Source organism: Vigna radiata, chromosome 8 (assembly GCF_000741045.1).
Source record: "Vigna radiata var. radiata cultivar VC1973A chromosome 8, Vradiata_ver6, whole genome shotgun sequence".
Lineage (NCBI taxonomy): Eukaryota > Viridiplantae > Streptophyta > Magnoliopsida > Fabales > Fabaceae > Vigna > Vigna radiata.
Window position 1 is genome coordinate 25,167,892 of NC_028358.1, and position 20,766 is coordinate 25,188,657.

Below are 20,766 nucleotides of genomic sequence, written 5' to 3' on the forward strand. Positions count from 1 at the left end.
ACCAGCTGCATTCAATTTAGTCTTGTAGGCCCATTTGCAACCAACAACCTTCTTCTTTGGTGGTAATCTCACCAATGATCAAGTGCGATTTCTCTGCAGATCTTGTATTTCCGGAAGCAAGGCCTGCTGCCAATGATCATGCTAACAAGCTTCCTTAAAAGAAGTGGGCTCGATGGTGGCAGATAAAGACATGCAAAAAGCAATGTGAGAGTTAGAACAAATGGAATATGATAAATATGAATGTAATGGATAATGAGTACTATAGGAAATGTTAGCAGGAGAAAGAGAGGGACATTCATAAGCAGACAGGTAAGCAGGTGGCTTCCTATGTTTATTTGAAACTCTAGGAGGTTGATCAACAGTTTGTGCAACATCATTAGAATCATCAATGAATTGCATAACTGGTTCAACACCAGTATTGTCAATATTGGGAGAAGAAGAATCATAACCAATAGTGAAATGTGAACAAGGTATGTCAAAAGTAATTAAAGAATAAAAAATTTGTTGTGATGTAGTTGGACCAGTGTTGTGGTGATCAAATAAAGATGGAGAATGAGGAGCATATGGGAAATGAGACTCATAAAAAACTACAATGTGAGACAGAAAAAAAAAATTGGTATGAAGATTATATAGAAGATAGGCTTTAACCTTTGGTTTGAAACCAAGAAAAATACACTTAGAGGCACGTTTGTCTAACTTAGTTATGCCAGCCATGATAGTGTTAGCAAAAGTTAAACATCCAAAGACTCTAAGTGTGCTAAAATCATAAATGCTGCCAAAAACATATGGTTAAGAAGATTGGTTTTCAAGAAAAGGAGTAGGAAGCCTATTAATGAGGTACACAACATGTTTGATAGCATATGACCAGAAAATAGAAGGCAAAGCAGATTGGAAAAGTAAGGCTCGAGCTACATTCAAAACATGTTGATGTTTGTGCTCAACTATCCCATTCTGTTGAGGGGATTTAATGCATGAGGTTTCATGAAAAATGTCTTTGGAAGAAAAGAAATCAGTTAAGAAAAATCCCTTTCCATTACCAGACCTTAGTCTTTTTAGTTTTATATCAAATTAATTTTCAGTGAGAGTAATGAATTTGGGAAGAACAGTTTTGACCTCAGCTTTAGATTTTAAAAAGATGAACCCATGTGAACCTACTGAAGTCATTAACAAGTGTTAAGAAGTATTTATAACCATCAATGAAAATTGTTTGTAAGGGACCCCAAATATCAGCATGCAATAGTTCAAAGATATGAGAGCTTTTAGAGGTTCTAACAGGAAAGGGTAATTTCTTATGTTTGTCAAAGTTACAAATATCACATGGCATGCAACCTTTGTATTTAATATCAGGATGTTGAAAGGATAACTGTAAAATGGAATTGGAAGTGTGTCCTAGTCTATGATGCCACATTTCATTGTTATGTACTGCATTTACAACAGAAATAGTTGATTTGTTGATAATAGAAGGTTGGAAAACTTTGTTGGGATTCAAATCATATGATTCTTCAAAACAGTACAAGCCATCAACCTTTCTAGCTACTCCAATCATCATGAGTTGAGACTTCTAGAAAAATAAACAATGAGAATCACAAAATACTACCATACAATTAATGGTGGAAACAAGTTTAGGAACATAAATGAGAGAAATAGAGAATTCAAGTATAAAAAGGACATCGACAAGTAATAAGGAACCTATATGAATAGTCCCTAAAAAAGAGGCAATGACAATAGTGTGATTAGGTAGATTAATATGGATTGGTTTGATGGTTTGAAGGTTATGAAATAAAGATTGGATTGGACAGATGTGGTCAGTGGCACGACTGTCAATGATCCAATGAGGAAAAGTAGAAGAGGTACCTGAATTATAGACAGAAGCATGATTCACGGAGGATGAATGATCCTTAGTGTGTTGGAGTAAGGCCAAGTTCGCTTGATACTGGTCTTTAGAGAAAGTGAACTGATCATCGGTGTGATTACCATCCAAATTTAATGTTTGAGGAGAATAGAAGAATCCACAATAACCAAATTGGCAAAAGTTTTGGTTTTGGGTTTGGGCATTCTGTAACCAACAAGAAAACCAATACGAAAGTAGCAACTCTCTATGGTATGATTGGTTTTCTTGCATTGTTCACAAAATTTTTTGTTCTTGGAATTGATCTTGTTGGCAATGGAAATGGTCCTATTGGAAGAATGGAAACGTGGTTGATCATTGGATGGAGCAGCGAAAGCCAATGAATCTAGAACAGAACGCTTAGGACTGATGCCAATAATTCTCGTTCATGTTGAATAACCATAGAAAAGGTTTTTACAATCGAAGGCATGGGATCCAACATCATTATTTGAGAACAAATTTTGGGCATAACTCTCATTAAGTCCACGAAGAAAGCGAATCACATAATCATCCTTATGTGCTTTGTGAAGTTTAGAGAGGAAGTTTAGAGAGGAGACTATAGGCACAAGGTGTCAAATAAGTACAAGTCAAAACACACCTATAAAGTTCCAATTCTTTCCACAAGATCTTCAGTTTAATATAATATTCAGAAACAATGAATTCACCTTGACAACAAGCAAGAGTCTGATCCTGAAAATCAGAAATCCAAAATTTATTAGCATGAGAGAAGCGATCCTTGAGATCTTGCCAAATCTCGAAAGTCGTATCCATCCACATCACAAATTTCTTGATCGAAGAAGTCATGGAATGAGTGAGCCATGACATTACCATCTGATTGGGTCTTCTCCAAGCTTCTTGTAGTGGACCTGTGCTAGGTGGATAAGGAAAAGTTCCATGATTGAACCACTCCTTGTTGTTTGTTTCAAGTGCTACTACCATGTCTTTCTCCAATTGGTGACAATTGGTCTCTGCGAGAAGAGGTGAAACAAGCACCAATCTTCCGATAATCGTGAATTCAGCCTTGCTACTACAATTCCTATATATAATCCCTATAAATTAAGGAATTTAGACTATGCCTAGGCTGATACTTGTCACTTCGTAGTCCCATTCAATTAAAACTCCTAAGACATCAACTTTGTAAATAAAAAGGCAACTCCAGAAACCAGAATAGACTGGGACCAGTTTTAGTCCCTCAACTTCTATTGATCAAAATACCCTTGCTGATGTATCTTCCATGAAAATACTGGAAAAGTTTTTTGTCATGAACAAAGCCAAAAAGATGTATAAATAAATAAAGTTGGGGCTGTAGAAATAAATAAAGCTTTGTGCAACACTTAACATTAAAATGTGGTCGCTTAGCATTAAATAACAGAAGTAATTCAGCTACATCATTGAAGTGATCCCTTAGCACTTTACTGAACATTACATGTGCTACTACATGACAAAAAAAGAGGTCTAAAATAAGTGTACCCACTATTAAGTTGTTCCCTAAGTGAGCCACGTTAATTACAAAAAACATTAAATAATCACATGGCTTGTCTAAAAGTTGTATTGCTACTAGCTTGAGACCCTAAAACTTGTGCAGCCGTGCTTCTTGTGAATGTTCTTCTACCCCATTTGTTACTTGGTGCAGATCCCCCTCCACTCCCAGTTGCTCTTGTGGATGTTCTTCTAGCTTGTGTTCTTGATGCAAATCCTCCGTCACTCGCAACTGCCCTCGTGGTCTGTTAATGGAGTAAGGTAATTAGATTTGACATTGTGTAAATAACAGAAGTTCAAAATAACATAATATTAAGTTGTACCTTTCTGGTTTTCTTTCCCTTTCTACAGCTTCTAACATTATGTTCATATTGATTATAGCTGCTAAACTTCATAACAATATTTTTCTTTGACAACTATGTATGACTGACATATTCATCAACTTCCCTTCTTAGCTTTTTAGGTCTCCCATGAGGTGTTTTATAAATGGGAGGTAGTAGTGTTGTAGAATCAATTCTAGGCCACAGTTGTTGTCCATTGATTGGAATAATTTGAGCCCCATAACAACTTTCATAAGCATGTTTCTTGTAATATGGATGAACATAATCTTTAGGGTTCTCTAATTTATAATGAATACCAGCCACAACATGTCTTCAAGGTATTCCCACCAAATCCCAAAAGTAGCAATGTTGAAAGGCTTTTTGGTCGCACAAAAAGTAAACAAAACCTAATCCCCACTAATGTAGTATAGAGCTGACTAGGGATCAATCCAAGGACTTAATCAAGTTTAGAATTATAGAATTAAACCTATTTTATTTATTTACTATTTACTAAAACTAGGTGGGGAGAAAAATGAAATTCCAAACTAAAACTATGCTAATCTTCAATTCACAGTAACAAAGAAATTGAAATAAAAATGGAAAAGGAATCCTATAATATGAGACAGAGTTGCAATTTCAAACATAGAGATTATCTGAATCAGAACCAGAACATGAACATTGCAGAACATCAAATCCAAAAGTAGAAATTTATCAAAAGTAAACAAGAATCAACTAAGAATCTCCAAGAAATTATTACAGCAGTAAATGAAATCAAGTAAAATTGCAGAAATGGTAAACTGAACATGAGTGCAATTGATAAGCAAGAAAGTAGAAATTGAACAAGTAATCGAAAGAAACTTCAATGCTTTATTGTAATCAAAAGCTAAACTTACAAAAATATACCAAGAACACTAGAGAACACTCACGGTCTGTCACCCTCGTGAGCAAAATCCAGTGCAAAGAAAGTTCTTCTATCTTAAGAAAGCAATAAAATCTAAAACTACAGGCAGAGAATTGGAAACTTAAAGAAAACTGTAAAGGAAGGTATAGAGCGGTGTCTGTCACCCACCACTTGTGCGTTTCTATATTACAAGGCTTCTTTATATAGGAAAAACTAAAACAGAAAAAGAAAAGAAAATGGGAAAGGGGAATGAACCGAATAACCGAACTTAGAAACTTCTTGATTGATCTGCAACAAACTCTAGTTCACTCTAATCTTCAATCGTCGATCAATTCTGTTCCGATCAGCTTCTGGACTAGCTTCCTGTTGGGCCTTGGATCATCTTCTTTCTTGGGCCGTGAAGCTCGAATCGCTGCTTCTCCTCTTCGCTAACGAACCCTAGGTGTTGGGTCGAGAGAATTTGGGAGAAAATCCCAATTTGATTTGATCCTCTTTGTCTAAATTAGAGCCGTCAAAATGGGTCACAACCCGCGAGCCAACCTGGCCCGTTATGGGTTCGGGCCGGGTTGGGTTTGAAAAATACAACCCTTTTTAATTTATTATTTTATTTATGAAACCCTAAAAACTAAAATACTTTCTTCACTCCCTATATATACCAAAAAAGTAACCTCTGTTTTCACAAATCACTCTCGCGGTACTTGCTCTTATTTGACGGTGCTCTCACCCTCACTTCACTGAAATTCTTCAAGGAGTAGGTAAAACACCCTTCTTCTTTTTTTCTCTTTTCTCCATATTTTTGTTTTCTCACTTCTCTTTATTTTTTTCTTTCAAAAATTCTATAATGACAAAAATAGGGGTTTGCGAATTTGTTTCTTGTTATGGGGGATTTGAAGACATGGAATGATTTTTTCATGTTGTGACATGCTTGTATCAGATTTTGTTCATTTTANTTAAACAATTTGAGTATACATTATTTGAACAAGCTCTTTTTGATATCTTTGAATTTGGGAAATTATGTTTCAGATTAAATTATTAATTTTTTGTTGATGTTGTTGAGTACTGGTTCTCTTTTTTTTTATTAATATTTTTTTATTGATTGCCGTAATTGTTCTGATATTAGGAAAAAAAATTTAGTGAATTTGGAGACAACAAGAACAAGGGTCAAGGGTTACAACAAGAACAAAAAATGATGAATATAAAAAACTTATTTGTATGTTTTTTGTGTTTGTTTTTTAATGACATTTGGATTATATTGTACTTTTTATTTTGAATTGCCTTTAACATAATTTTTTGGGAGTGAAAATTGTTTAAATTTAAATTACAGAAAGTTTGTATTTTTTTATTTTAAAAAAATGTAATTAAATGGGCTAGTGAGCCAACCCGTTTACCCACCAACCTGTGGTGGGTCGGGCCGGGTTCAAGTTTTTCTTGCTCGCTAATAAATGAGCTGGGTTGGATTGGCTCACTAAGTGACCAACCCGTGGTGGGCCGGGCCGGGTCGAGCCGGGTTACCCGTTTTGACAGCTCTAGTCTAAATGAAATGCGAACTAAAGGACCCCTCTCCCAGCTTTGCCTTCAGCGCTGTTGAAACGCAGTGTTTCATTAAGTCCCAAGGGCTTCAACAAATTTCTTTCACACACTGCACCCATTTTAATCAACACTGGGCTTTTAATTCAGCCCAAAATTGTCAGCCATTGCCTACGGTGTGCACCCCTGCAGCGGTCCAAATCCAAAAACAGCAACCCAATAATATTGCATCAGTCCATCATAATCCAATCTACAAAAAGAAAGAATTTAACAGAAAAATAAAATCCTATAATTCTAAAAAACAATATTTTTACATTTAAAGAAAAGAACAAAACACTTATTTATTAAAAAATACTATTTATTTAACTAAAAAGGAAAAATTAACACTATTTTTACAAAACACCTATTTTTATCCTAATTTCTCTAAAGTATACTATTTCTAATGAATTAAAAACTAAAATATCCTAAAACAAGAGTATTAACATGGAAAAATGGGGAAAATTAGAGAGTTAACACACCCCCACACTTAAGGAACTGCCCTCTTGGGCTGGGAAACTAGAATGAAAAACAAGAAAACCAAGACTCAAACTAAAGAGAAAAAGACTCAAAACAAAACTCAGAAACAGTAAAACTTATTCACAACTCAATTCATCCTGCCAATTCAATCACTTCCAACCACTTCTTTCAATCAAAAACTGCATAATGATATTTCTCAACCTTAAATCTCAGCATCAATAATCCTAGCAAGTGGAAAAACAACCAAATTCAGCCAATTTCAGCAAAGAACATAAACAGAACAGCATAAATCAGTTTCAACCTCACAGGAAGTGTTTGCACTCATATTCACTCAAGTGTTTAAGGCTATCCTGTTTCACTCAGTCATGACATGTCAACCTCTATTCTTAACTTTGAAAGGACTCTAAGTGACCATGCTCAGCTCTTTGGTTTCATCTAGATCAAAAGGACTTTGTTGGCTTGTAATGTCATGGTATGAAGGCTTAGAAAAAAAACGCAAGGCTATATGGAAATGAAGAAACTTTGAAAAAGAAAGAAGAACTCAGAACTCAGTGCATTGTTTTTGATATATTGGCCAGTCCCATTTTTTTTCTTTCTCTGGTTTTCAACTTTTTCAGGTCTCAGTTTTCTTTCAATTCTTTTTCCTTTTTTTTTTCTCTATTTCAGACCTGCTCTTTTCTCTCTCTCTCTTTTTTTCAACACAACCAGATTGCTCTTCTTATTTTTCTTTTCTTTTTCTTGGCCTTTCTTTTTCTTTTTTGCACTCACTAAGTTCCTAGATCCTCCATCCCTCTCACATGTCTCTACAGGTCAGGTATTTGGTGGGAAAATGGCTTGTACTGAATGGAAACAAAGAAAATGGCTAAGGCTCAAAGTTAAGGTACAATGGTCAGAACTGAAATGATAAAACTAAATGGTTATGGATGGTAAGAAACAATGCCTAAATCATGTCTAGAGTCCATCGAGAGCAAGCTTTTCACAAAGAATCAATGCAAAATCAGAATGAAAATTAAACATGCATGAAATCACACAAGAAAGAAAAAAATTGGCCCAAGATCTCTCCAGGTTAATCATTTTGCTAAAACTGACTTGCTACCTTCTTTTATGCAAAAATGCTTAATTAAACTGAACTCAGATGAAAAAATCAAAGCTAGGACTACTTCTACTTGAAATTAAAGCAAAGAATTACATTAACAGTTCTAATTAAGAGAAATAAAACTGAGAAATGAGTAAAATGAGCAAAGAATTGAGAAAGAAATGAAATAGAACTCAAAAAGAATGACCTGAACTATATACAACCTGTAAAAACCAAAACTGGACAGAATGCAACCTAAAAAGAGCCTACCAAACTAAAACAGATTTATGTTCAAAAGAAAGAAAGCCTAAGACAATCCTAAACAGTAACAATGAATGGAAAGAACCTAGGAAGCTATTTCTAAAAAACAAAACACAATGTTCAGAACAAAATTTATTATGAAAACTGAATCAGGAAAATGAAATTAGAGAAGTAAACAGATCCTATAAAAGAAAGAATTCTAAAGCAAATGCAAATGTACAAAGGCTAAAACATAATGTGAAAACTAAGACAATTACTAATATTTAAAACAAGAATTAAGAAAGCTAAAATAAGACTGTTGATACGTGAAACTGAACTTAAAGAAGCTAAAACAGATCAGGAATAGAATAAAAGAAATCCTTCAAGCAACTATAAACTGAAACAAAAAAACTATTTACCACTACCTAAGGGGTAGCTATTTACAACTCAAACAGTCCTATACTAAAGGGAAAAACAATTCAGGAAAAAAAAATTACCCCTAATTTCTACTACAAAAACAGATATCAAAACAACTATAATCCTAAAACAAGAGTATTAACATGGAAAAATGGGGAAAATTAGAGAGTTAACAAGCAACTAAATGTATGGTTACTTAGGTCAACTATAAACTTGTCCATTATAAAGTCATTACAAACCTCAAACTTTGCATCCCTACCCAAATAGGAATCCAATTCCCACTCTTTCAACTTCCATATCAAGCATTTTTATTGATTTACGCATAACATCTCCCGAATATGTCTTTACTTTTTCTCTCAGAGTTGTAAACCTATTTATTGGTCAAGACATCACATCTAAGATAACTACTGAATGCATGTTTACACCAAGATTTTGTTGGAATTACAAGTAACCAATTCTAGGCATTAATATTAATATTCTTCAACTTACCCATTTTTTTCCCACTCCTAAAAAAATGTTGCCTTCTCAACCCCCATCATAAGGTCTCTAATGACCACTCCTCCAGCAAATTTCTTCTTGTAACTGTTGTAAAAATGCCTCAAACAGAACTTGTGCTCCACCCCAATCAAAATCTCCTCAAACACTGTCATTAATCCCTGAAAAAAAGAAGATTAACCTTTTATTAAATAATGAGAATTATTTGAAATGAAATTAGGTAATAAAACAAAAAAATTACCTTTTGATGATCCAAAATAAATACCCAACATTGACAATCTATGTCTCCGATAGCAGCCAGCAGTAATGTCAAAAACCACCTCCAAGTGTCTTTGCATTCATTTTCAACCACCTAGTAGAAAATATTGGTCATTAGGGTGTTTGCCCACTGCCACTAACAACTGACCACTATAACCATCTACCTCAATTAAGGGCCTGCAACTACCTAAGAAGCCCTCTTTATAGCCCTCTAGACACATGTAAAATGACCCAAACCTTGGTGGCAAAGTGGATTGGGGTTGATTCACCTTAATCTTGAAGGTTCCAACCTTAACTCTTAAAAATTCAACCACATAATCACATAGACGACCATATTGTCATTCTCTATCTCCCACTAAAGAATCCATTGCAATTTGCTTTGCTTTTCTAGCTTTCCCGGGAGTTATTCCACCACTGTATAACTTCTTAATTGCATAAATGATTTGGTTCATTGTCATGTTACCCACATTTATAAATTTCTCTACTAATACTTGTGCAATTCAATGTACATTTGCACTTTTCTTCCCAAAAACCCTTCCATATCTGTGATGCCCAACTAGAGTTTTGACCCTAAATGTATGGCTACCTCCTACCTTGCTAGCCATTATTAAAAAAACCACATTTCTTTTTACACATTTCCTTAACTCTCTTCAAATCATTATTCACAAACTGAACTTCTTTTCCATTTAAAATGCTATGCTCCATTAACGCATTTTTAAAATCTTTCAATGAACAAAACTCCATCCCCAATTTAAATTTGAAGGGTCTTGTTCATATCATCTGCTCTATACTTTGGAAACTTCCCCTTATTCAAACTCACACCATCATCATTATCTACATCTGAAGACAATTCATCAATGTTGTATTCTTCATTTATGTCATGGTTTCCAACTTCTTCATTAATGATAAATGACACTTCACCAACATTGCTTCTTCTCTTCATCGTTTTCTTCTTCTTTTTCATTTTACTCCACCTATCCAATACATGATTAATATTTCTACGATCATGTGGCACCCTCTCATTCTCCATCCAAACTCATCATCATCATTTGCCATTCTTTCTTCTTTATTGTCATCCACTTTATCTTTAGCTCAACCTTTTTCTTCCCCCTGAACATTCCCCTCTTCCTCTTTCTTAACAACATAAGGCTCTAGCTCAGCCATGTTGACCTCTTCCTCATCCACATTCACCTCTTCCTCAGCCATGTTAACCTCATCGTCACCCACATAAGCCTCTTCCTCAGCCATGTTAACCTCTTCGTCACCCACATTTGCCTCTTCCTCACCCACATTTACCTTTTCCTCCTTGTCCTGCCTCTTCACCCAGAGTAAAAACTTAATTCCTTATGCCTCATTACGAACATGTTGCGCATATATTTCAACCTCTTTGTTATTTGCCTCTACGTAGTTACCTAAGTTTATTGCTTCCCTGTCATCACTCAGTATTCTGAGATTGTTCAGTAGTCTATGTTTGGACCCCTTACACCATAGCTTGAACTCTGCATCATATTTGAAACCTTTAACAACTTTCATAACTTCAAAGTACAACCACTGATCGGGATCAACTACTTTTATTACGTGTACCTCTCCCCCAACATATTGTAGTCCCTTATTGTTAACGAACTTGTCCATGTGATGCAAAGACATGTCGAAAACCATTTCTAAACCTACATTGTAACATCAATAATTTAAATCAAATAACAACAACCCTAAACAAAAACCAAAAGGAAAAAATTAACTTCCTTACTCATTTCACAACAACCACAAGAAGCACTGCAACCACACAAAACACGACAACCACACGAAGCACCACAACCACACAAGGTACCGCTACCATAATTTGATGGAAGAAAATAACCTTCATCGAGATTTCGTTAATTGAATTGAAGATTTCATAAAGAACCCTAATTTTCCTTGCCTTTTCGTGAATAACCCTTAATCTCAACGTGAATAATCCACACATTTGCAATATCTAATTGTACACATGACATGAAACATGACACACAATTAGCCAAATCACTCAAAAATTAACATCATTGGTTTTTGAGAACTAAATATTACAATTTTATTAAGAAAAAAGATGAAAATGAAATAAAGTTTAGAAGAGAGACTAAACCTAAAAACGCTTGATAGTTTCATATGAAAAAAAGTTAGACCGCATAAATTACATTGAAGTTCATGTTTATCTACCCTGTGTATTTCTTTTTCTCTCATTATGAAAACGACATATGCGGTTTTCATCAATTAATGCCACTGACCAAATACATACTTGTGGGCATGGTTATGTAGTTATTCTGGATATGCTTCATTTTTCCTTTCCATATTTCTCTAGCTCGAGAAAAACCAGCTTAGAAAAAATCAAAATAATATAAAATGTTTTAATCCTTACAAATATATTCAGCATGAGGAGACAAACGTTATTGAGATGAATCCATGGGTGGCAAAGTCTAGACATGGTTGCAAGAAGAATTGTGTGGCTTTCCCCACGCTAGCCCTTTATTTATAGGTTTAATCATTCAAGAGATCCCTTTTTTCGGTGAGAATCTCAATTTGGTCTCGTTCTTTTTCGGTTTCCCAATTCGGTCCTATTTTTGTGAAAATTGCAATAATTGAGCCCTGCCGTTAAATTGGGTCCAACGGCATTAATGTATGGTGACATGGCCCACTAACGTGGAATTTTATTTTTTTATTAAACATTTAACTGAACCAACCTTTGACACATCATCATCTTTCACCTCCAGAAAGCCCTAACATTTCCCTTAATCCATCATTGGAGCATCAGCTCCAAAGTTGCCACAAATTGCCATAGGGATCTTTCATCACCTCCAACACAAATTAACATTGCTGGACCTCAACACTCATCTTCCCCACCGTCAATAACTAAAACATTCAATTCCATTCCATAGATTTCTCCATAAAGATTTCAGGCCAGAACCCAAATTGTAAGCCCTAATTGCAGGGAAAATCAGACCACGGGATAAACTCCAACTCCAATCCTGCAAAGTAATTGTGACCACCTGGTCCCCATGAACGCGGAACCCTCGTGCCCCAACATCGACGGCCTCACCGACATCGAATTGAACCATCTCTTCGTTGAGGACACTGCTTCCCCTAGCCGTCTTTAACGACGCCCTCTTAAAACTCAACCTCTGATCTCCTAACAACAATCCATTATTATTGTTATCAGTCTCAAACCTAAAGCTCTTCTTGATCAATTTCCAATCAAGGTCGGAGCTACCCGTGCTATCGAAATCGCTGTGGATGTGGATGAACTGGACGGTGAGGAAATTCTTGAACGGAACAGGTATCCGAAGGGAGGGAGCAAGGAAGACATTGTAGCCGCTCCAGATGAGGGAGGCGAGGTCGAGACGAAGACCTTGCTTGATTTGGGACGGTCGTGGACAGCGGCAATGGGCATTGTGTACGCTTCTAACACTTGCAAGTTTGCATCTTTCTCTTGTGATTATGATTTTAAAGATGATGTTGGTGGTTATGTTTAAGGGGGTAAAATGTAAGGACTTTGTTAAGTGATGCGATGAACCTATTGTTGAGATTGATTTGCAATCCCCAACGATCAAGTTTCCTGAATGTGTGTGTAAGACTGGAGTTTGTAGAAGGGTTAAGGGTGAAGAAACAAATGGAGATTTTAAGAACTATTTTACTTGCTCTATTAAAGAGGTATGGTTCATGACTTTATTTTCTAATTAATGTTATGATTCTTTACTTTATTCTCTGCTTGATAGAAAAAGCATTGTTCCTACCCAGCGAAGCAGGCAAAGGAGTCTTCATAATTTTTGGAAAGAATGTCAAAATGATGAAACTGATGATGAGTTAAGATGTGAACTCAATGAAAGGATGAAAGTTACAGACTATTATGAGGATCCCTAGGCTCTGCTAGACAAAGAAGATGGTGGTGAACATTAATATAGCAGATTCCAAAGTTATAGACCATTTATTTATTTTTTTTAAAAATGCAAATATGCACGTCAATTAAAAAGTCAGTCTAGCGTGCTACGTCAATCATAGACTAACGTCGTCGTTAGACTCAATTTAACGGTAGGGGTTCAATTGTTACAATTTTTACAAAAATAGAACCCAATTGAAAAAACAAAAAAATGGTCCCGACCAAATTAAGATTCTCACCACCTCCTAAATTATTAAATCTTATTTATGTAATCAGCAAATTACAGTTATCCTAAACGCATCCTATAAAACCTTTAACCAAGATACGTATTATAACATTCATAACTCTCTCAGATAATTTGACCACTAAATTTTATTTCTTAAGCCTAACTCCGCTCGTCCTATCATTAGTCCACAAGAATGGATAAATTTTGTAGTTGGAAATTGCAAATATAAAGATGAATAACGCCATATATATTATAAAAGAAAACCATTATTCATTATGACCATTGATTTTTGTCTTGATTCCCAATACAAATTCGATACAAAAAGACTATTTTAAATCAAACTCCCTCAGGGATTTTCCTCTTATTTTTGTACATTAAAGGACAAAAAAAAATGGCAACTAGGACAAAAAAAAATGGCAACGAAAACTTCACTCGCCTTCTCTGGGGTCAATTGAACATTCCATGCACTATGCTGAAAACCCAGTCGCTGAAGATCGTCCTGAATTTCGTCCAACAATTTGATAATCACGATAATTTCAGTGACAACCAGTCTGGTGAAAAAAGACAACTAACCCAGTCAGTTACTGAAATTACATATCATTTTGTAATTTTACTTGTCTACGTATCATATGGCACCACTGCACGAACGAGATACTAATATCCACTGAAATTAAAATATTGAAGTCCTAACTCACCATTAAGAAATTTAACGCAGCAAGTCCCTACGAAAAAATATGTATTCTTTCAGCAAACAGAAATTCATTGATACCTTGAGGAACCGACTGGTTTCTTCGAGTATAACAATTAAGCAGAGCAATATTGTTAAACTCCTGCTGCAGCTTTTACAGAACCCGACTTTCCCTGGTATCAAACGGAACAACCATTACTCACGCAAGATTATATTATAGAAAGTTGCAAAAATACCAATTCAAAATTTTTAGAAGAATGCATCATCAGCATTGATAATTACAGACTTTAAAGCCCAAATGAAAATCACATTGCCAGACCTTCGATAGCCAGTCAGGGAAAAAAAAATAGGGCAGCCGCAGCTCTGTTTTAATGTTATTTTTCAATAAATGTAGTGGCCTTCAATTCCAAAGATCTATAATTGATGTATTATTCATTACCCCTTAAATCACCAAGGTATTCATTTTGTTGACCAAAATTCTAGACAAGAGATCAATGGAAGACAAGCTAAGAGTCGTCGACTTACCCCAGATGATTCACTCTTTCGAATCCTCCTAGTAGGAGTCCTCATGGTAACAAATTCCTCAGCTGCACTTGGGTGAACGCCTACTGTGGCATCAAAGTCAGCCTTGGTTAAGCCAGCTTTGATAGCAATTGCAAACCCCTGGGCATCAAGCGAATGCATATCAAGTGAATTGAAATTTCACGTATCGTTAACAAGGCAATACAGAGCAGCTGTAGCAACTCTAAAAACCTGTATAATTTCAGGAGCATCTTCTCCACACATATGCAGACCCAAAACTTTATTTGTTTTTGCAGAGACTACTACTTTCATAAACACCCGGTCAGGAAGCCCAGAGAGAGTAGATTTCAGCGGCCTAAAATCTGCAGTGAAGATGTCAATATCTCCATACTGTTGTACAGCCTGGAAAATCACAAAAAACATCATAAAACATTAATCTGCACAACAGATTAAAATATGCACAAGACCATTTGCATGTATGAGAATCAGACACTGCATAACTCTCTCACCTGTTCTTCAGTAAGACCAACTTGTCCAATTGGTGGTTGAGAAAATACAGCGGAAGGAATAGCTCTAGATAAAGAGGAAAGTAACAGAATCAGTTGGTAAGCTATGAATTTACTAAAACATAGCAGTGTGTACAAGTTACCAAAATTAGCTTCCGATATTACATGCACGTTCAGGAATGAGTGAAACACATTATGGAAACAAAAAGCTAGAGCATTACATATGCACTAATAAATGATTGAACAGAAGATTTCTTGCAATCCGAACACTGGTTTCTTAAAATGTATTAGCAATTCATGAAGATTAAAAATATTAGAATATGGATTCTTTTCTTTTAGCATATGTTTAAGGTTGATAATTATATTATATAATTGGCACATTTGACATCTCAAATAAATGTTTTCTGAAGTCCAGCGACCAGGATATTTCATTGTGTTTTTAACAATAAAAACAAGCAGTTAAAATGATTATCCAGGATTGAATTGCAATAAATGGAAAAATTATATTTTATAGGTATGAAGGAATGGTAATAATACAAAAGGTCAAGCTATTTTATACAAACTTTATAAGCAACCGTTATTGTCACAGGACTACTTTTACACTCTATCAGTTCTTTTACCAATTTATTATCAATGAAATTTTGTTTGAAAATCGATGTGACCTCCAGCAAAATGCAAATAAAAACCTATAACTAAATATGATGCATTACGTATGTAATACCTATAGTCAGGTTTTGTTGGGTTATCCTGAAACAGTGTTTTTACTAATGCCCCTGCCTCCATCAAAGCAACTGGGGTCAGATTTATTCTGTTTGTAACATCTCCAACTGCCCAGATTGAAGGAACTGATGTTTGAGAGTATTCATCAACCTGGAATGAAGAAGTGTGAGACCAAGATCATATGAATATACACCAAATATTAAATTACCTCTATTGCTCCATCTTTAGCTAGTTTCACACCAGCAGACTCCAGCCCTATGTTCTGCAGTGAAATCAAAGTTCATAAATATTCTTTATGTTTTTGTCTCTTTCTGTTCAATGTATAAAAATAAGATGCTTGCAAAGTAAAAATTTAAATATTAAAATTTGAAACATGTAACGCAACTATTAAGGAAACTAGGCCAACTATGGAACAAGGAAAAATACACCATAGTTCAAAAGTTCCAGACCTTTGAACTTCAATAAAGACAGAAATTAGCATGAAGCATCAGCAGAGAATTATTCAAAGAAAATTAAGCACATAACTTAGGGATTGCCACATAACGAACTAAAACAATAGTTAAAAACTTATTTCTATTGATATATTTAATGATATAAGTTGTTAATATTGGTAAGGCAATCAAACTCCTTGCCTCTAAATTAGCATGAAGCATCAGCATAGAATTATTCAAAGAAAATTAAGCACATAACTTAGGGAAAATATTGCCACATAACGAACTAAAACAATAGTTAAAAACTTATTTCTATTGATATATTTAATGATGTAAGTCGTTAATATTGGTAAGGTCAATCAAACTCCTTGCCTCTAAATCATTTTCTAAGCTAAAAAATATAGGCACGTATATAAATTTCAAACAGGTAGCTACTAAAAAGTAAAACTATACAACTGGAAATAATACCTTAGTATTAGGTCTTCGTCCAGTAGCAAACATAATATGTGAGAAACCATTCATTGTACCTTTGTTGGTTTTTAAAGTGAATGAACCATCAGCTGACTTCGTGATAGCCTGGGGAGACTCCTCAGGATGGATTTCAATACCTCTCAGAGATATTTGTTCTCCAATAAAATCTCTAATCTGCAGACAGTTCACAATTTGAATAGGATAGTTTACCACGCAGTACCAATTCTCCAATTATATATCATTCATCAGTGCATACCTCTTCATCAAATCCCCTCAGAACCTTCTTTTGCCGTATAAAGAGATGCACGTCGCTTTTCAAACCATTGAAGATACCAGCAAACTCCAAGGCAATGTAACCACCGCCAACAATAGCTATTTTCCCAGGTTGTGATGGTAAATCAAGGGCAATATCTGAATCTATTGCGTATTCCTTCCCAGGAATATCAGGAATGAAGGGACGACCTCCAGCGGCAACCAAAATGTGTTTGGCTGAATATTGCTTACCATTAACGTCAACCGTGTGAGCATCTATAATCTGCGGATTCCAAAAGCAACATTACCATAAAATAAAAACAAAATCTTCATTCATTGATTAATATATAGAAAGCTATAAAGTACTTCAAAACCAAACCATAGCGTTATACTACCTTTCCATGCCCTTCGATCAGCTTGACCCCAGCATTGTTCAAGATATTCTTGTAGATGCCAGTAAGACGCTGCAACTCAGCATTTTTATTAGCTATCAAACTACTCCAATCATGCTTGGGCTCACTGTCATAACTCCAGCCAAAACCATGACTTTCTTCAAACTCATGAGAAAATTTTGATGCATAAACAAGCAACTTCTTTGGCACGCATCCCCGTATTACACAGCTACAAGGAAAAGACAAAAAGGAAACATAAAAAAGAAGCATTTGAATTCTTTTACAAAGGAACAAAAACTGAATAGCACAATCAATGAACACAGTGAGAAGGCCATAATAGAGGGAAAATTAATTGAAATAGCTAAGTTGTAAACATTTATTCATACAAAAACCACCACCAGTTGAGTTTAAGGCTCAGTCATCATTGTGATATCATAAAGAAAATAACCCGGTTTTGATAAATTGCAATTGTAGATTTAAAAAAAATGAACTAAGTTTCTCCAATTAGTTAAAACTAGCTTCATGCAATACTTTAAATAAACTTTTGAAGAAGCTGATAGATATAGATAGAACTTCTACAAATGGGATTATGTAAGCTAATATGAGAAAAGCTCAACTCTCTTTTTTTTTTTTTTGTATTTTATTATCTATAATTGATTAATTACTATTTTGTACTTCCAAAAAGAAAATTAGTATCCATACTTAATTTTTTTTAATACCTACACTTAAAATTTTAAATCTATTGTAATTTAAGGACGGAAAGGAATTACAGTAATACCAGTATTTAAATGTTTTCATTACGTTGCATGAAAAAGCCAATTACATATCTAACACTGTGTGACTTGTCAAAAGAGCCGGTTAGCCCGAAATCCACGAATTCCTGTCCTCCACAACAAGAAACCCTAGTTTAACAAATCCCAAATGTAAAAACAGAGGGAAAACAGAAACTCACGTTCCGCCGACGCCTCCGGTGGTTTCGGAAGCGACAGTTGAGAAAGGAAGCTCGCAGATAGCAACAGAAGCACCGTTATTAGCGGCGAAGCGAGCGGCTCGGACGCCGCCGCTTCCTGCGCCGATGGTGAAGAGGTCAAAGTCGTAGTGGACGGCAACAGCATCGGCTCCGTTTTGAGATTGGGCGCGCACGGCGAAGGTGCAGCGGCGCGTGAAAATTGGAATTAGGGACTTGGATAAAGGGCGACGGAGAAAAGAACAGCGAGGAAATGGAAGCGTTTTGTTGAAGAAGAGAGTGTTGAGAGAGAGCGATGGCGAAAAAGAGAGCGAAGTTGCCATTGCTTTTGTATTTCTGTTTTTTTCACTTCTCTCTCTGAGGACTCCTTTTGCTTGCTAATGCAATTTTACTTGTCGCAATATAGCTTTATACTCCTTTTCACTTCTAAAATAGAAAACCCTAATTATGTAGTTTTAGATATTCCATAAAATAATATAAGTATATGCCAATTAAATAAACAAGAATAATTACACTCATAAAACAAAAGATTCAAGACAAGAATATAAGAAGATATAAGTTTTTTTTCTTCCAAACAAATATCATTTAAAAAACATACTGTATTATAATTGAATTTATAAGTAGTAAGCATTGTTTTTAAGGACTATAAAATTAAAAAAAAAAAATTGTCATATGTAAAGGGTTAATAAGTGTATCAAACTTAAGCTTTCTTCAAAAACATGAAATAGATTAAAAATAAAGTGATTTTTTTAATTAAAAATTATTAAAATAAAATAAGTGTCCTAAATATTCAAAGTGTTTTTATTGCCAATCAACTAATGCAACCAGCCTATAAATAAAATATTTCGAATAAAAAAACATGAAATTGAATGAATTCCAATATTAAAAAAAATAATAATAATGAACTACACCATCAAAGTAAAAAATAAGAGAAATAGCACAATTTATGTGAAAAACATTCATTTATACAGAACACAAAGACTAATATAAATGTCTGGTCCTTATTACTTGTGAATATAAGTTTATTTTTTATGTTTTAAACTTCTTTTTATATTTAAATTTATATTATGATGATTTTTTTTTAAAAATAGTTATAATTTTAAATATATGGTAGTGAAGTTCATGTCAAAATATAAATCTGCAATGTGATACAACTGTGTAGCACTTGAGGAAGGAGAATAATATTTCATATCAGACAACCACTTTATTCCATTCCTAAAGACAAAAGTGTTCAACAATAAGAGCATTAACATTCTACAGTTTCTCGCTCGACAACGTTGGTTGTTGCAACCAAGTTCCTATTTGTAGAGCCTAAATTGTCTCCTTTGCAGTAGAGATGTTAACCCAAGACCAGAGAGTTTTTCGAACATACCCATAATCAAAATATGAATATTTTGGGCTAAATTCTTACATGAACTATCATCAAGGTTGATTCTTTAGATGATGGATCAGATATGCTATTTGATGTTGCCAAAGCTAGATAAAACTATCGCAGTTGTATAATTTTATTTTAAATTATTACAATTATTTTATCTTGTAAATAAACCAGATCGAAAGAATATAAGCAATGGGTGTAGTTATTGCAACTTGCTTCTTGCATTTCTTATATTGATTCTTTAAGCGCCACAAATGCTTTTTCTTCTACTCGTCCACTTTACACTTTCACCAGACAACAGAAAGAAGTAGGAGTGGTGAAGATTGTGTTGAAGTTGAAAGAAAGAAGAAGAAATTAAGCACACACAACAGAAGATGAATCCAGAATTTAAAGGGACAATCCCGACTCTTCATCCTCCTCAAGAGTTGAAGTATAGACAAAGAAGAGAGCCCATATAAGAGCAAAGACACCCAACAAGATCCAACCAAGAAGGTTGTTGCTAAGCCCAAAGGGAAGCCCGGTTCCTTCAGTGCTTAGTCTCTCATCCACCAAGGCCATGGCTGGGCCTGACATGACTGCAGCACAGGTGGCTGCCATTAAAGATGCTCCCATCCCCATGCTTGAGCTGCTTGCTTCCTTTACAGAAGGTTTTTCCTCCATGGAGCACCTCACTCTTCCCACCTTACCCATTGTTGGCAATCCTATATAAAAGAAGAAAAGGATTGCTGCATCAGAAAACATTATTCTAAACCAAACAATCAATCAAAACATGTATCTTAAAATTCTCATCAGACAAACCAAGAACAGGAGATGAGACCCCAAGAGGCCGCTTTTGCACAAGACATGTGATCGAGGGGGTGGCGGTAGCAGCGGAGATGGTTGCCATTTTTTTCAGTAACTAGGAATGATCAGAGTGTGGAACTGAAGGCTGTAAAGAGTAAGGGTATCAGCTTAGTACCAAACCTAATGCTAAAGTTAATATCATCGATCCAAAGAGAGCCCTATGCACCACAAAACATGGATAGATTCGTCGCCCCTTGTTAGATATCCTTATCTGCACCAATCCAATCATTTCCAGCCATGTGTCAATTAATCCATTTCATGATCAATTTTCTCCTCGTTCATTTAGGAAGTTGGAACAAACTTTTTTTTTCCGGAAAAATAATAATTACTTTTAAATGTTTTTTATGTATGAA

At 35.0% G+C, this 20,766-nt stretch overlaps 2 protein-coding genes across 3 annotated transcripts; both read right to left on the bottom strand.

Moving 5' to 3' along the window:
- Positions 1 to 13,476: 13,476 nt before the first annotated feature.
- LOC106772498 (glutathione reductase, chloroplastic) lies at positions 13,477 to 18,598 on the bottom strand. 2 transcript variants are annotated; one of them, XM_014658926.2, is made up of 11 exons: positions 18,181 to 18,598; positions 17,232 to 17,457; positions 16,841 to 17,119; positions 16,582 to 16,758; positions 15,891 to 15,944; positions 15,684 to 15,832; positions 14,966 to 15,029; positions 14,688 to 14,858; positions 14,460 to 14,597; positions 14,016 to 14,107; positions 13,477 to 13,797 (listed from the first exon to the last, which is right to left on the bottom strand). In XM_014658926.2, exons 1-10 carry the CDS (start codon positions 18,516 to 18,518, stop codon positions 14,069 to 14,071), a joined length of 1,635 nt encoding a protein of 544 aa, XP_014514412.1. In that variant the 5' UTR covers positions 18,519 to 18,598; the 3' UTR covers positions 13,477 to 13,797; positions 14,016 to 14,068. The 2 variants fall into 2 exon arrangements, with proteins under 2 accessions (XP_014514412.1, XP_022640383.1); XM_022784662.1 differs by having other exon boundaries at positions 13,942 to 14,107.
- Positions 18,599 to 19,767: 1,169 nt separating this feature from the next.
- LOC106770807 (photosystem II reaction center W protein, chloroplastic-like) lies at positions 19,768 to 20,560 on the bottom strand. The gene is made up of 2 exons (XM_014656616.2): positions 20,369 to 20,560; positions 19,768 to 20,271 (listed from the first exon to the last, which is right to left on the bottom strand). The coding sequence occupies exons 1-2, from the start codon at positions 20,454 to 20,456 to the stop codon at positions 19,958 to 19,960; spliced, it is 402 nt and encodes a 133-aa protein (XP_014512102.1). The 5' UTR covers positions 20,457 to 20,560; the 3' UTR covers positions 19,768 to 19,957.
- Between the last annotated feature and the right edge of the window lie 206 nt (positions 20,561 to 20,766).

What these genes read in the sequence shown, in the direction of transcription:
- LOC106772498 (XM_014658926.2), bottom strand. Translation starts at nt 18,518, where the DNA reads ATGGCAACTTCGCTCTCTTTTTCGCCATCGCTCTCTCTCAACACTCTC. An exon ending in TGATCGAAGGGCATGGAAAG is followed by an intron (nt 17,120 to 17,231) that starts GTAGTATAACGC and finishes TGGAATCCGCAG; the next exon opens with ATTATAGATGCTCACACGGT. An exon ending in ATGCTCCTGAAATTATACAG is followed by an intron (nt 14,598 to 14,687) that starts GTTTTTAGAGTT and finishes CTTGATGCCCAG; the next exon opens with GGGTTTGCAATTGCTATCAA.
- LOC106770807 (XM_014656616.2), bottom strand. Translation starts at nt 20,456, where the DNA reads ATGGCAACCATCTCCGCTGCTACCGCCACCCCCTCGATCACATGTCTT. An exon ending in GGTCTCATCTCCTGTTCTTG is followed by an intron (nt 20,272 to 20,368) that starts GTTTGTCTGATG and finishes TCTTTTATATAG; the next exon opens with GATTGCCAACAATGGGTAAG.